This window comes from Callorhinus ursinus, unplaced genomic scaffold, assembly GCF_003265705.2.
Source record: "Callorhinus ursinus isolate GAN/ISIS: 27379988/994484 unplaced genomic scaffold, GSC_fseal_2.0 scaffold1, whole genome shotgun sequence".
NCBI lineage: Eukaryota > Metazoa > Chordata > Mammalia > Carnivora > Otariidae > Callorhinus > Callorhinus ursinus.
In genome coordinates this window covers 58905631-58922383 of record NW_027397063.1, presented here as the reverse complement: position 1 = coordinate 58922383, position 16753 = coordinate 58905631, and the positions used below count along the sequence as shown (strand labels likewise).

Below are 16753 nucleotides of genomic sequence, written 5' to 3'. Positions count from 1 at the left end.
AATGGACAGATATTCTGGCAGCAAAACTGACTGCCAGACCTATGGAATTAGAACTATTAGAGAAGGAAAGGCCAATGGAAGCCATGGAGCTTCCCCCACCCAAACATCATCAAAATATTAATCCCTAAGGTAAAGGCAGAAATCAGTGTCACCATCCAAAGCTTATTAAAATATGCACAGATAGTGATTCCTACTACACACCCATTTAACTCTCCAGTTTAAGGCTCCAAAATGAGAGTGCCTTAGAGGATGACAACAGATTACTGTGGGTTCCAACTGCACATGCTTTTCTACATACAGTCTCCATATGGAACAACAATTAATTCCATGACATGTAGGTACTAATTTGCTAACACTTTCTTCTCTACCCTAATAAACAGAGAAAATAAGATGCATTTTACTTTTACCTGATAAAGATAGCAGTACATAGGAGCGCCTGGGTGGCTCAGTCAGTTAAGCGTCCGACTCTTGATTCTGGCTCAGGTCATGATCTCCAGGTTGTGAGACTGAGCCCCACGTCAGGCTCCACACTGAGCATGAAGTCTGCTTGGGATTCTCTCTCCCCCTCCCCCTCCTCCCAGTGCTCGAGCTATCTCCCCCCTCCAAAGAGAGAGAGAGAGAGTGAGAGATAGCAGTACATTTACTATATTGCCATGAGGTTATATCAACTCTAAGCCAGAGATGAGTCTATAGCAGGGGTTGGCAAACTATGACCCACAGGCCAAATCCAGCCCACCACCTGTTTTTGTAAATAGAGCTTTACTGCAACACAGCTTTACCTATTCTTTTACACACTGTCTATGACTGTTTTATACTATACCAGCAGAGTGAAGTAGTTGCAACAGAGACCATTTAGCCTATAAAAGCTAAAATATTTGCAGGCGCCTGGGTGGCTCAGTTGGTTAAGTGACTGCCTTGGGCTCAGGTCATGATCCTGGAGTTCCAGGATCGAGTCCCGCATCGGGCTCCCTGCTCAGCAGGGAGTATGCTTCTCCCTCTGACCCTCCCCCTTCTCATGTGCTCTCTCTCTTTCTCTCAAATAAATAAAATCTTTTAAAAAAAAAAAGCTAAAATATTTGCTACCTCGCCATTTACAGAAAATGTTTGCTGACTCTTGGCCTATAAGGACTCGGCTTCTTAACACCCCATGGAACATTATACTGATCCACTTTGTTGATAACCTCATGCTGACAGGATCTGAAGAACAGACAGTAGATACCTTGGGATGATACATGTATGCCAGAGTGTGGAAAATAATAACAATATTATAGAAGCCTACCACCTCAGTCAAGTTTCTGGTGGTTAATGGTCTAGAGTATACTGAATGTAAAGATCAAGCAGCACCTTGCAACCCAAACCACTAAGAAAAGATTGGCTGCTGAGTATGCCTTTCTAGATTTCAAAAGCAACATTACAAGACTTGGGTATACTGCTCCAACATGTTTACTGAATAACAATGGCTGAAGAGGGCCAAAGCAATAGAAAGATCGAGACTGCATTACAGACTACTTTGCCACTCAGCCCTTACACCTCACAGATCTAATGGTATTCAAAATATCTGTGGAAGATAGAGATAATGTTATGAATCTGTAGCAAATTTGGAAAGAAGAATCATAAAAAAGGATCCTGGGTTTTGAAGCAATGACACGGCCCTTAGACAAAAAGAAAAATGTTTTCATTTCAAGAATTAGTTCCTGGCTTGCTTGTTGGCCATGGCAGAAACTAGTGGCCCTACCATGAAATATGAGGTATATACTATAAACCCTAAAGCACCCATAAAAACAAACAAATGAAATGAAATGGTATAATAAGTCAACCAAGAACAGAAAATGGATCAAAAAATAATTTAAAGGAAGGCAGGAAAAGAGAGAAAGGTGACTAAAAACAGATGGGCTAAAAAGAAAACAGCCATGATGGTAGGTTTAAACCCAACCATATCGGGGCACCTAGCTGGCTAGTGAGTGGAGCATGTGACTCTTGATCTTGGGGTTGTGGGTTTGAGCCCCATAAGTGGTGCAGAGATTACTTAAAAATAAAATCTTAAAAAAACAAACAAACCCCAACCACATTAATAATCACATTAAATGTAAGTGGCCTAAACACCTAAAAAAAAATGCATATGTCAAATTGGATTTTTTTCCCCAATAGACTCAACTAAATAATACCTAAAAGCAACCATTGTAAATAGACACAGAAAGGTTAAAAGAAAAAAGACAGAAAAAGATACACCATTCCCATACTATTTAAAAAAGTAAGAGTGGCTATATTAATAAAGTAGATTGCAGAACTAAGAATATTACTAGGGATAAGGAAGGTCATTTCAAAGTGACAAAGGCGTCTATGCACCAAGAGAACAACCCTAAATATTTAATAAGCTTTAAAATACATAAAATAAAAACTGACAAACCTAAAAGGAGGAATATATAAATTCACAAATATAGTCAGAGTTCAACACCACTTTCTCATTAATTGACAGTCAACAGAAAATCAGAAAGGATATGAAAGATTTGAACAATATCAACCAACTTGATCTAAATGACATTTATAGAACTCCACCCTACAATAATAGAATACACATTCTTTTCAACATAGAACACAGAAAAATGGCTTAGAACATATTCTGGGAGAGTAAAACAAGTCTCAATAAATTTAAATGAATTAGAATTATACAAAATTTGGTATCTGACCACATGGAGTTAAGTTAGAAATCAAGAAATGAAAGATACCTGGAAAAATCTCTAAATACTTAAAACTATATGACACATTTCTAAACAACTCATGGATCATAAAAGAAACCAAAATGGAAATTAAGAAGCATTTTATTATTTTTTAGATTTATTTATTTATTTGACAGAGAGGGACAGTGAGAGAGGGAACACAAGCAGGGGGAATGGGAGAGGGAGAAGCAGGCTTCCCACAGAGCAGGGAGCCCGACGCAGGGCTCGATCCCATCCTGGGATCATGACTTGAGCTGAAGGCAGATGCTTAACGACTGAGCCAACCAGGCGCCTCAAAAAGGATTTTAAACAGTATGAAAATGAAAATACAATATATTAAAATTTCTGAATGTAGTTAAAGCAATATTAGAGGGAAATATATACTACTAAATGCCTATTAAAGAAAGATCTCAAATAAATAACCTCCACTTTTTTTTTTAAATAACCTCTACTTCTACCTTAAGAACCTAGAAAAAGAAGAGAAATTAAACCCTAAGTTAGCACAAGACAGGGAAGTAATAAAGATCAGATCATAAATCAGTGAAATAAAAAACAATAAAAAGTCAATGAAACCAAAAGCTGGTTCTTTAAGAGAATCAATAAAAATGCTAAGCTCTAAAAAAAATAAAATGCAAAACTCAAAAATTTCCAATATCAGAAATGAGAATGGTTGTATCACTACAATTCTACAGATATTAAAAAGAGATTATTAACTTATGCCAAAAAATTCATTAACTTAGGTGAGATGAACAGATTCCTTCAAAAAAACAAACTACTAAAACTCACTCAAGAAGCAGATAACTTGAACATTCATCAAAGAAATTGGTTTATAGTTAAAAACCTTTCCACAAAGAAAACCAGAGGCTCAAAAGGCTTCACCATACTGAACAAAGAGGAAGAAATAAAAATTCTAGAGAAATATTTCTGAAAAAATTGAAGAAAATGAAATATCTCCCAATTTATTCTGAGGCCAATGTTATCCTGATAGCAAAACCAGACAAAAACATTACAAAAAAGGAAAACTATAAACCAAATCCCACATGAAAACATATATAAAATATCTAAATAAATTTTAGCAAATTGAATCTCACAATATACAAAAAGGATATTATGACCAAGTGGGGTTTATCACAGAAACGCAAGGTTGGTTTAACATTTGAAAAGCAATCAATGTAATTTACCACATAAAGACTTTAAGAAGAAAAAAAATACAATCATCTCCATAAATTTAGACAAAGTATTTGACACAATACAACTTTCATTTCTGATACAAACCACTCATCGAACTGGGAATATAAGGGAATTTTAAACCCTAAGTTAACATCATATTTAACTGTGAAAGACTGAATGCTTTCCCTGCTAAGATCAGGAACACTGCAAGGATAGCCACTCTTGCCATTTCATTCTTTCAGTATATTTTTGTTAAGCACAGAATTCCACATTTGCAGTTATTTTCTTTTATCCTTTAGAAGATACCATTAAGTGGTCTTCTTGCTTCCAGGACTCCTATGAGAGAGAGAGACAGTGTGCGTGTGCGTGTGCGTGTGTGTGTGTGTGTGTGTGTGTGTAATGGTTTGTGTTCATGTAATCCAAGCGCCTGGTGATTTATGCTGGTTACTTCATTGTTTACCAAACATTCTATTTTCAAAATATTGTCGTAGATATCATTTGAAGCTTATGTGACAATTTCCTCTAGGAAAGATGTTTGTTTCTGCCAGGATCTTTGGAGCATAGCACTGTGGAATTCACTCAATCCAATTTTAGAGATCAATATGATTCAAAACTAAGCTGCAGTCCTCATAAAAGACTGTCTACTTCATATTCCTGTCAACCCATATTCCTAGAGTGCTGACATCCAAACCCAAAGCTAGGGGGTTGTTCATGAGGTCCATCAGCTTGGCAGACGCTGCTTTCTAATCCCTGTCTCCCTAGTCTTGAGTGGCTGCCAGCTGTTCCTTCCAGAACTGGTAAAAGCCCCAAAAGAAAAAGTAGCTCCGAACATTAAGCTCATCTCCATAGGCCTCCACCCTCTTCTGTATCCCAGTAATTCTTAATAATCTTGGTGGATAGCCAAAGACTTTGGGAAGACTACATTTTAAATTAAATTCTGTATCATATTAGACCTACATATTCTTTTTTAGACCTACATATTCTATAGAATGTATACGTTCCATTCAGCTTTCCTCCTGTATTTTGTGGAACTATTGGTCTGAACTGCCTACTCCATCACTACTGGAAGTAGAAGTCTCAAAGTAATAACCCTCTCATTTATTACTGATTTTAAAAATTGAAATACAATTTGAATACAATAAACTTTGCCCTTTAGAAGTATATAATTCAGGGGCACCCGGGGGGTGCAATCAGTTAAGCATCCGACTCTTGATTTCGGCTCAGGCCATGATCTCAGGGTCATGAGATCAAGCCCCACATCGGTTTCTGTACTGAGCATTGGAGCCTGCTTAAGGTTCTCTCTCTCTCTCTCTGCCCTGCCCCTACTCACAAGCGCACATGCGCTCTCCCTAAAAATAAAAGTATATAATTCAGAAGTTTTTAGTATTCACAGAATTGTGCAATCATTATCTAATTCCACAATTTTCATCACCTCAAAAAGAAATCTCAAAACCATTAGTAGTCACTGCCTATTTCCCTGTAGCCCCCCAGCTCCTGTCAACCACTAAACTACTTTCTGTCTCTATGGATTTGCCTTTTCTGGACATTTTGTATAAATGAATCTATAAATATATGGCCTTTTGTATCTGGCTTCTCTCACTTAGCATAATGTTTTTAAGGTTCATCCATGTTGTATCATGCATCAATACTTCATTCCTTTTTTACTCCTTAATATTCTGTTGCATGCATATACCATATTTTGTTTATTCATTCATTAGATGATGGATGTTTGGGTTATTTCAACTTTTTGGCTTCTATGAATAACAGTGCTATAAATATTCATGTACACATTTTTATTCAGACTTACATTTTCAACTCTCTGGGGTATGTACCTACGAGTTGAATTGTGAGGTCATACAGTAACTCTAGATTTACCTTTTTGAGGAACTTCCAAAGTATTTTCCAAAGTAGCTCACCATTTCACAACCCTACCAGCATTATAGGAGGGTTCCAATTTCTCCATATCCTTGCTAATACTTGTTACTATTTTTTAAAACTACAGCCATCCTAGTGGGTGTGAAGTGGTACCTCCTTATCATTTTGCTTTCCATTTCACTATGACTAATGTGGAACATCTTTTCATGTGTTAGCCAGTTGCACACTTTCTTTGTGTAGAAGTATTTATTCAAATCCTTTTCTCATTATAAAATTGGATTATCTTTTTATTGTAATTGTTGTGTTACTTATATATTCTGGACACAAATCCCTTAGGAAATATATGATTTGTCTGTGGATTATCTTCAATTTATTGACAGTGTCTGTTGAAGAACAAAATTTTTAACTTTGGGGGCATCTGGGTGGCTCAGTCAGTTAAGTGTTAAAGTGTCTGACTCGATCTCAACTCAGTTCTTGATTTCAGGGTTGTGAATTCAAGCCCTGCATTGGGCTCCACACTGACCGTAAAGCCTACTTAAAAAAAAATTTTTTTTTAAACTTTGATCAAGCCCACCTTAATTTTTGTTTTTTTTCCACTGTGCTTTTGGTGTCAAATCTAAAAAAACACTGCCTAACACAAAGTCACAAAGATTTACATCTATGTTTTCTTCTAAGAGTTGTATAGTTTTAGTGGTTAAATTTAGGTCTTTGATCCATTTTTAGTTTTTAAAATTTTGTGAGGTAGGGGTCCAATTTCATTCTTTTGCATGTGGACATCCACTTGTCCCAGCATCGTTTGTTGAAAAGTCTATTCTTCCACCACGGTCTTGGCATCCCTATTAAAAATTAATTGACCATAGAGTAAGGGTTTATTTCTGTTTGGAAGTGTGAATCCTCCAATTTTATTCTTTTTCAAGATTATTTTGACTATTTTTGGTCCCTTGTATTTCCAAATGAATTTTAGTATCAGCTTGTCAATTTCTGCCAAAAAGATAGCTGAAATTTTCATAGAGATTCTGCTGAATCTACATATCAACTAGAGAAGTACAGCCAGTTTTAACAATATTGTCTTCTAATCTATGAACATTGACCACTTTCCATTAACTTAAGATTTTTAAATTTCTATGTTTTGTAGTTTTCATTGTAAGGAATTTTCTTTCTTTTAAATTGCACACAATACGAAGTATTATCTGTCTTGTTTTAGCCAGTAGTTGCTAGGATTTTCTTAATTTCACTTTCAGATTGTTCGTTCCTAGTATACAGAACATAACTGATTTTTGTATATTGATCTTGTACCCTGCAACCTTGCTAAACTCATTGGTTTTAATAGGTTTCTTTTAGTGGAATCTTTAGGATTTTCTATATTCAAGATCATGTCATATATGAAGAGTTATTTCTCCCTTTGCAATCAGATGCTTTTTTTTTTTTCCTTTTCCTTGCTTAACTGCCCTGTCCAGAACCTCAAATACTATGTCAAATAGAAATAGTGAGGGGTGCCTGGGTGGTGCAGTTAAGCACTTGACTCTTGGTTTCAGCTTGGGTCTGATCTTGGGAGTCATGAGGATCAAGCCCAGTTTCCAGCTTCACAATCAGCATGGAGTCTGCCTGAGTTTCTCTCTCCCTCTGCTCCCCACCCACACTCACTTTCGCTCTCTCAAATAAATAAATCTTAAAAAAAAAAAAAAAAAACTACTAGGAGCAGACATCCTTGTCTTGTTCCTGATCTTAGGAGAAAGCATCAATCTTTTACCATTATGTCTGAGTTTAGCTGTGGGTTTTTTGCAGATGCCTTTTATCAGGTTGAACAAGTTTCTACTCCTAGTTTGTTGAGTATTTTTCATAATGAAAGACTATTGGATTTTTTTAAATGCTTTTTCATCTACTGAGATGACCATGTGATTTTGTTTTTTATTCTAATGATACTGTATATATTAATTGATTTTCAGATGTTAAACCAACCCTGCATTCCTGGATTAATCCCACTTGGTCATGGTATACACTAATTTTTATGTGACTGGATTTGGTTTGCTGGCATTTTTTTGAGGACTGCTGTAAAAGTCCTCAAAAATAATAAAGAGATATTATTAGTCTGTAGTTTTCTTTTCTTGTGATGTCTTTAGTTTTGGATTAGGATAATACTGGCCTCAAAGAATGGGTTGAAAAGTGTCCCCTCTCTTCTATTTTTTGGAAGAGTTTCTAAAGAATTGGTTAATTCTTAAACTGGTAAAATTCTCCAGTGAAGCCATTTCAACCTAGAGTTTTCTTTATCAGTGGTTTCTTTTCTTTTTCAAGATTTTATTTTTAAGTAATCTCTACACCCAACAACCCGAGATCAAGAGTCCCATTAACCCATTTAGCCAGCCAGGCACCCCTGTCAGTAGTTTCTTTCTTTCTTTTTTTTTTTTATTCCTTTCTGGAATTTTATTTTTTTTAAGTTATTTATTTATTTATTTTTAAATTTATTTGACAGAGAGTGTGCACACACAGGCAGGGAAAGCAGCAGAAGGAAAGGTAGAAGCAGGCTCTCCTCTGAGCAGGGAGCCTGATGCAGAGTTCAATCCCAGGACCCAGGGATCATGACCTGAGCCGCAGGCAGACACTTAACTGACTGGGCCACCCAGGCACCCCAACAGTTTCTTATTAGTAATTTAATCCCTATTCTTGGATACAGTTTATTCAGATTATTTATTTCTTCGAGTCAGTTTTAGTAGTCTGTGTATTTCTAAGAATATGCCCATTTCATCAAAGTTGTCTAATTCATTGTCATACAACTGTTCCCAGTGTTCCTTTAAAAACCTTTATTTTGTAAGATCAATAGAAATGTCCTTTCATTTCTGAGTCTAGTAATTTCTTTTTTTGTCAATCTAGCTAAAGGTTTGTTAATTTTGTTTATCTTTTCAAAGAACTAGTTTTTGGTTTTATTGATTTTTCTCTATTCTTCTATTTTCTATTTCATTTTCATTTCTGCCCTAATCTTAATTATTTCCTTCCTTCTCTTTATTTTAGATTTAATTTGCTTTTTTTCTAGTATCTTTAGGCAGATGGTTAAAGTATTCATTTGAGATCTTTCTTTTTAAAAAATATAGGTATTTATAGCAATAAAATTTCCCCTAAGTACAACTTTAGCTGCATCTCAGATTTTGTTACATCATGTCTTCATCTTCATCTCCAAGTATAAATTCTCCTTTTGATTTCTTCTTTGAGCCATTTATTATTTAGGAGTGTACTGTTTAATTTCCATATATTTATGAGTCTCCCAAATTCTTTTGTTATTAATTTCTAATTTCATTCCACTGTAGTTACAGAATATATTTGTATTATTCTTAGTCTGTTAAATTTACAAAGTTTTTGTTTTATAATGGCTTAGCATAAAGTCTATCCTGGAGGAGAATGTTCCATGTGCACTTAAGAATATATTTTCTAATATTGAGTGTTCTGTAGTTGTTAGATCTAGCTGGTTTATGGTGTTCAAATCTTCTGTTTCCTTGTTTGTCTTCTTCCTAGTTCTATCCATTGTTGAAAGTTGGGTATTAAGTCTTCAACCATTACTGTTGGTCTATGTCTCCCTTCATTTCTGCAAGGCTTTGCTTCATGTATTTGGGAGTTCTGTTGTTAAATGTTTATAATTGCTACACATTAAATCGATTGACTTTTTATCACTATAAAATGTCCTTTGTCTTTAGTAGCAATTTTTGTCCTAAAACCCATTTTGTCTAATATCAAAAAGCCACTCCACCTCTCTTTTGGTTGCTATTTGCATTGCATTTTTTTTTTATTCCTTTTACTTTGAATTTTTTTCTATCTTTTGATTTTTTTTAATCCACTTTTATAACTGCCAACTTTGACTGGAATGTTTCATCCACTCACATTTTAAAATCTAATCTCATTAATTATTGACACAGCAGATTTACATATACCATTTTACTTATTTCTATATGTCTCATGCCCTTTTTTGCTCTATTTCTCCTTGACTCTATCACTGCATTAAGTGAATGTTTTATACTGCAGCACTTTAATTTCTTTAATGATTTTCACTATTTTTTGAGTGATTTGCTTAGTGGCTACTCTAGGACTTACCATATACATCTTAACAGAAATAGCTTCATATTTATACTAACTTAATTCCAGTTAGCTATAGAAACATTACTCCTAGAGAGCTCTATTTCTTTTCTTCCCTTTTTGTGGTATTATTGTATACAAATTACATTTATAAACATTGCAAACCCCAAAATACACTGTTACAATTATTACTTTACATAATTTTGCATCTTTTAGAGTAGCTAAGAGGACCGTGATTATATTTTTGTAAGTTTTATTAATATGAATTCTTATCACTTCTGGCTTTCTTCATTTGTTCCTGTGGATTCAAATTGACATCTGGAGTCATTTCTTTAGCCCAGTGTAGTTTTGCTCCCATCCAGCTCCTTTGTGCTGTTATAAAAAATATATATTACATTTCTATATGTTATAGGCCCAACAATACATTAGTTTTATACACTTGCTTTTTACATCAATCAACAAAAGAGAGAAGAAGAAAAATGACTATCTTATAATTACCTTTCCTGTTGCTCTTTGATTTTTTTGGTGTGGATTCAAATTACTGTCTAGATCACTTTTCAGCCTAAAGAGCTTCCTTTAGTATTTCTTGTAAGATGAGTCTGCCAGCAACAATTCTCTCAGCTTCTGCATATCTGTAAATGTCTTTATTTCACCTTAGTTTTGAAAAATAGCTTTGCTGGATATAGGATTCTTGACTGATAGTTTTTTCTTTCTTTGAGCATTTTGAACATGTCCCACCGCCTTCTATCTCCTCTGCTTCTGTTGAAAAGTCAGCTGTTAATCTTACTGGGGTTCCCTTGTAAGTGACAAGTTGTTTTTCTCTCACTGGTTTCAAGATTTTCCCATTGTCTTGGTCTTCCAGAATTTTTAATATGATTCATCTATTTGTGGATCTCTTGCATGGTTATTTGGAATTCACTGAGCTTCCTGGAGGACTAAAGTTTTTGAGTAAATTTGGAAACTTCTCAGCCATTATTTCTTCAAATACTTTTTCTGCTCCTTTTTTTCTCTCCTCTCCTCGTTCTCCCATCATGCATATGTTTGGTATGCTTAAGTGCCCCACATTTTCCTGAGGTTCTATTCATTTTTCTTCCTTCTTTTTTCTCTGTTCTTTGGACTACATGTTTCTGTTAGTTCAAATATACTTCTGAGTCCCACTAGTAAATTTTTTATTTCAGGTATATTGTTCAATTCCAGAAGTTCCATCTAGTTATTTTTCTTTATAATTTCTATTTCTTTATTGATATTGTCTATTTGATACAACATCATTGGGATACTTCCTTTACTTCTTTAATCATGGTTTCCTTTAGTTCTCCGAACATAGTTATAATGACTACTTCGAAGTCTTTGTTAAATCTGACATCTGGGGGCACTTGGGTGGCTCAGTCCTTAAGCGTCTGCCTCCAGCTCAGGTCATGATCCCAGGGTCCTGGGATCAAGCCCTGCATCGGGCTCCCTGCTCCGCGGGAAGCCTATTTCTCTCTCTCCCCCACTCCCCCTGCTTGTGTTTCCTCTCTCGCTGTGTCTCTGTTAAATAAATAAAATCTTTTAAAAAAAAAATCTGACATCTGATCATTCTCAAAGGCAGTTTCTATTGCCTGCTTTTTCCCCTAGTATATGGATTATACTTTCCTCTTCCTCTGCATGTCTTGTATTTCTTTGTTGGAGATTGGACATTTTAGAAAACATAACAACTATGAGTACTGATCCGCTTTCTCTCTCCTGGGGCTTGTTACTGGTATTTGCCTGTTTTCGTGTTTGTTTCCTGATTGACTGGATTATTTTACTAAAATTTGCATCCCCTTTTCTCCCATAATTTGAAATAATCAACCCAAGAAATGTCGTGTTCAGTCCTGAATGCCTCATTTGAAGAATACTAACAAACTAAAGCACATACAGAAGCAGCTTCCAGGATGGGGAGGGTTTCAAAATGTCACAGAACAAAAGGCTAAGGAAACTGATTATATCTGAAGTCGATCAGAGTAATAGGATAGAAAGGACACAGAGTTACTGATTTCAAAGTTCTGAAGTGATATTCTGGCATAGCTGAAGAGCAGAGAAAAAGTCACAGACCTTAGACAAATTGGTATTACATGGTATTCTTTAAACAAGCAATTCAACAATGGCATATGCTACCTTAGACACTAATGAGGTTTCCATTTTTAAAAGCAGAAGTTTTTTACCTGTCACAACTATTGAGTATGGTATTTCTTGTATGGTAGGATAGGTTTGGGTAGATAATTCCATTTTCTGTGATAATCACGAAACCTGGCCTTGAATGTAACCATTCTGACATAATGCAAAGCACTTTACATGTACATAAATATATATTTTAAATAAACTATTATTCACCTCTTGAAGACAAATTATGAAGAAATATGTAGGAAACAATTAAGAAAAATTCTTAAATGTTTCCCTAGCAAAGAGTTTCTCTGAGACTGCTATTTAAAAGTATTTTCCTGATTAGTCATATATCTGGTAGATTACTCTATAAACCATTGGGAGAATTACTTTAAATTTCTGTATTCTCTCACATACTTGCATTAAAATATTAATTAATTTACAAGAATTACTCAGTTCTTATAGAAGTTTTTTTAATGAAATAATTGAGTTCCATAACTCACCAGAAGAAATCTTACCAGCACCTTTATAGTCAACAGAAAATGCAGATGTGACTCCATTGGCCGACCCCAGTTCACACATGGAAATTTGATAAGGGGGCCTCAGCTTGATTTCCATCTGCATGTCAGACAGATTTATCTTTGTTGAAAGAGACCTGGGATTATTATATCGCTGCTTGGTCCTCTGAATGAAGTTATCTATGTAAAATAAAAAATAAATTTCCTTGCAGTCATTTGTTAAGTAAATAATTTGAGAGTGTGATGTTTATGGAATAAATTCTGCAGATCAACAGTTTAATTTGTTGTCCAAAACTATTCAATTTGTCATTGAATATTCAAATATTATTTGTGTTTAATAGTTAATACATCATGGAGTCATCAGTGTTTCACTCTAGAAATTATATTCTAGAAATAATTATAAATAAAATAAGGATTTAACACTACATGACTGTGACACTATTTCTACTATTATATTCACTTCAAGGAATTACTTTAAATTTTTACAAAAAACAAAAACAGCTTTAATTTTAAACCAAAGTCTTAATTTTTATAGGGATTCATCTCTCATAAAAGATTAAGTCTGTCAGTATTTACCAATTGTAATCACATAAGAACATATACTATAAATTGCATGTTCTTATAAACCTGTTTTCTTATTTATTGCTTACACCATTAGAATGTATGTTTTAAACAAATTTAATGAAATCAAAAAGACATTTTCTAAATATCTTCCAATTTTACTTTCATTACTTACAACTTGGTTTTACTTTTTTCTCCTCCTACACCAGGAGTCAAGCAAACTAATGCCCAGAGGCCAAACTGAGCCTGCTGATTGCTTATGAAAATAAAGTTTTATTGGAATATAACTATACTCATTCATTTATGTATTGCCTATGGCTGCTTTCAAGCCACGATGGCTTGAAAGGGCTGGGTAGTTGTGACAGCGACCATATGGTCCTTACAGCTTAAAATATGTACTATCTGGTACTTTCCAGCAAATGTTTGCCAACCTCCATTCTACATTAAGCAGACTATAAAAGATTATCACATAAACACAGAACTCTGAATCTCTGGCTTACAAATTTCTCGTTGAGAAATTGTCCTCTGGGATTAATTCTTTGTGCCAATAATCATGATCCCCTCCGCAGCCCAAACACATTTTTTTTTTTTCCAAACAGGCACCCAAATGAAGAAGTTGCCATAATTTATAGACCACCTGTCAATTTATTCTATCAAAAGCAAGGTAGGAGAATTTTCTGAGTTTTTCCCCCGGCCTCCAGTATTACATGAAAAATTGCTTATGACTGGATGGAGAGAGGATAAGGAAAAGGAAAAAAAAATCAGACCCTTACCAAATTCAATGAAACAGTATGGTCTGACAGCAGTATTTGTCTTCATCATGTTATAAGTAGTAATGAACTCCTTCTGAAGCTCATCCAGGAAAGAGAAGGCCAGAACATTCGGGTAATTTTCAGTGCACAACATCATGTAGCTCACTCCCAGAGAACTAATAAAACTACAGTGTAAAAAACATTGGTTTTAAAATTTCAAATTAAATTAAGGTAATTCATTGCTTCAAAAGACTGGTTCTATGCTACCATAAACTGCTGCTACAGTGGCAATGAAGATATTAACATTTATTATATATTCCAGCAAAAAGAAATTAAAGAAACCAAAATATAATATTACTTTCAGTTGCAGTTAAAAACAGTAGACAAAATAATGGAATGTACCTACAGAAGGACACATACTATAATTCTAACACTTCAGTCATTTATCACTTGGGGTAGAAAGCAGGGAAAAGAATATACAAATACGTAAGGGTTACATATAGCTTAACATTTAACTATCCAACGTAGTGGAACTTAATCTTGTTTGAATCAAGAACTCTTTATAGAGATTCTGATTAAAGTTATGGACACTCTCCTCAGAAAACTGTCCAAACACAAAACCTGGCACACAATTTCAGGTTGGTCACTGACCTCCTAATGTCATCCACTGATTCCAGAATCAAATCCTCTCCTCCACATAATGATGAATTATGAACCACTGGTGAAATAAGAGTACTTTAGGAGTTTAGAACAACAACAAATAAAATAAATGGGGTAGAAAGGAGAACTGCTGCCTACAGCAGAATGCTGAGTACCAGCTGGTAAATGTGTAGGTAGTGCTAGAACTGGAAAAATCGGCATTTTGCCACCAACGTAGTAAAGACTGGATCAAGCAAGGACAATCAATGAATGGTGAATCCAGGTGGAACTTTTGATGAGAAGCAGGAAATTTTGCATGGTTTTAAAATGTCTTATTTGTTGCAAGGAGAAAATATTTATTATACAGCAGAAACTAGAAAACATCTTGACTGAGCACTCTAACATTACTAATGAGCGGTAAATGGACTTCCTGTGCCTTCAGTTGTGATATCCTCAGAAAAACAGAGCAGCTATAAAGTATTCCAGCTAAGAATGCATAATCTGAATCTAATCATGAAAGAACATCGAAATGATCAACATTCTATTTTAAAAAGGGGGAGGGCTATATTCTTTAAAAATCTCAATAAAGGCTGTGTAAATGTTTCTGATCAAAGGAAGCTAAAGAGACACAACTAAATGCCAATACCTAACCCCAGTCTGGATCCTGTGCCAGAGGGGGAAAATGCTATAAATGACATCCCTGGGTCAACTGACAAAAATGGAAAAAAGGCAGTAAAGTAGGATATCAGTATTTCTAGAGCTGATAACTGTACCATAGTTAAGAGAAAATCCTTAATCTTAGAAAATACACTTCGAAGTACTGAGGAATAAAGGGGCATGGTATTTTAAGTTTCTCTCAAATGATTCAGACAAAAATAAATCAGATAGACAGGGACGCAGATTAAAATGATAAACTAAATGGGGTAAAATGTTAACAAAAGGTGAATCTGGGAATAGGTATTATGTATACCTTTCTTATTTATACAATTTTTCTCTAAGTTTGAAATTATATCTAAATAACAAGTTAAAAAAAATTTAAACTTCTTTTAAGCACTGAAATGTTCAAATTAGCCATGTTCTCTAGAAAAAAAAATTTCTGAAGTGTATAACCCCTACAAGAAGCAGAGAATGGGACACAAATTAACCCTTCTTAGTGAATCATCTAAACATTCTTTTATAGAACTGTCAATGTAGCTCATCTAGATCAGGGGCAGCAAACAGAGCATAAAGGTTATTACCTCCCACTCCTGTGAAAGACACTGCTAATCTATCACAGCAATCCTTACTGAACAAACCCAGATCCAAACTGGAGCCCCCTCCCCTCTTTCTTCTCTAATAATGAGAAGCAGAATTTTTTATTTTAAATTTAATATATAGAATATATTCACATGGTTCAAATTTTAAAACAATGAAAAATGAAATAAAGTGTCTTTTCACTACCTCCACCTAAAGATACCCAATTCTCTGTCCCTCAAGCAACTCATGTTATTTTTTTTTAAGTAATCTCCACACCCAACGTGGAACTTGAACCTACAACCCAAAAATTAAGCCATATGTATACTCCACTGACCAAGCCAGCCAGGCACCCCAACTCGTATTATTAAATTCTTATGTATTGTTCAGTGAGAGTTCATGCTTCCCTCCCTCCCTGCCTCCTCTTTTCTTTCTCTCTTTCTCCATATCTTTCTTAAAAGACCATCCAATGCAGCCAGATAATATGGGGTTGGCACCATTAATCACCTATTATTAATGGTGTGGAATATACTACTAGGAAAATTGTGCTGGTTTTATAGCTTCTGGAATAACCTGGAATTCCTTTCTGAAGTTCACCTAATACAGTCATTTGATGCAGTGTTTTTCAAACTGCAACTTGTGACCTATTAGAAGGTCATAAAATTAGTGTAAACTACATAAAGCATTTTCTTAAAAATTGAAACAGAAAATACTGGAATTTTACATTGTTTTATAAAACTTTTTAGTTTCCTATTTGTATATAGGTAATATTCACAAACTAAAATGTATCTCTTGGGATGCCTGGGTGGCTCAGTTGGGGTCTTGGGATCGAGTCCCATGGGTCCTGGGATCAAGTTCTGTGTCGGGCTCCTTGCTTATAGGGAGCCTGGTTCTCCCTCTGCCTGCAGCGCCCCCTACTTGTGCACGCTCTCTGACAAATAAATAAAATCTTTAAAAATAAATAAAATGTATCTCTTATGAATCATAGTAAAAAAAGTTTAGTGATATATACTGCATTTTTCTATGAAATTAATAACTAAATCAAAGGCAACGAATGTTCTTCCCAAGCAATGTTCTCTTTCCAAAAAATCTTCACTATCATTTTAAA

General features: G+C 34.8%; 1 protein-coding gene across 4 annotated transcripts in view; it reads right to left on the bottom strand.

Annotated features, from left to right (window-relative positions):
- SEC22A (SEC22 homolog A, vesicle trafficking protein) overlaps window positions 1-16753 on the bottom strand; it is a 70623-nt gene that overhangs the window by 36653 nt on the left and 17217 nt on the right. For all 4 annotated transcript variants that reach the window (XM_025875318.2, XM_025875349.2, XM_025875325.2 and 1 more), the window contains exons 3-4: window positions 13795-13958; window positions 12446-12640 (exon numbers count right to left, since the gene is read on the bottom strand). In XM_025875318.2, the coding sequence (XP_025731103.1) occupies window positions 12446-12640; window positions 13795-13958 (359 nt within the window). The remainder of the gene's footprint in view (window positions 1-12445; window positions 12641-13794; window positions 13959-16753) is intronic.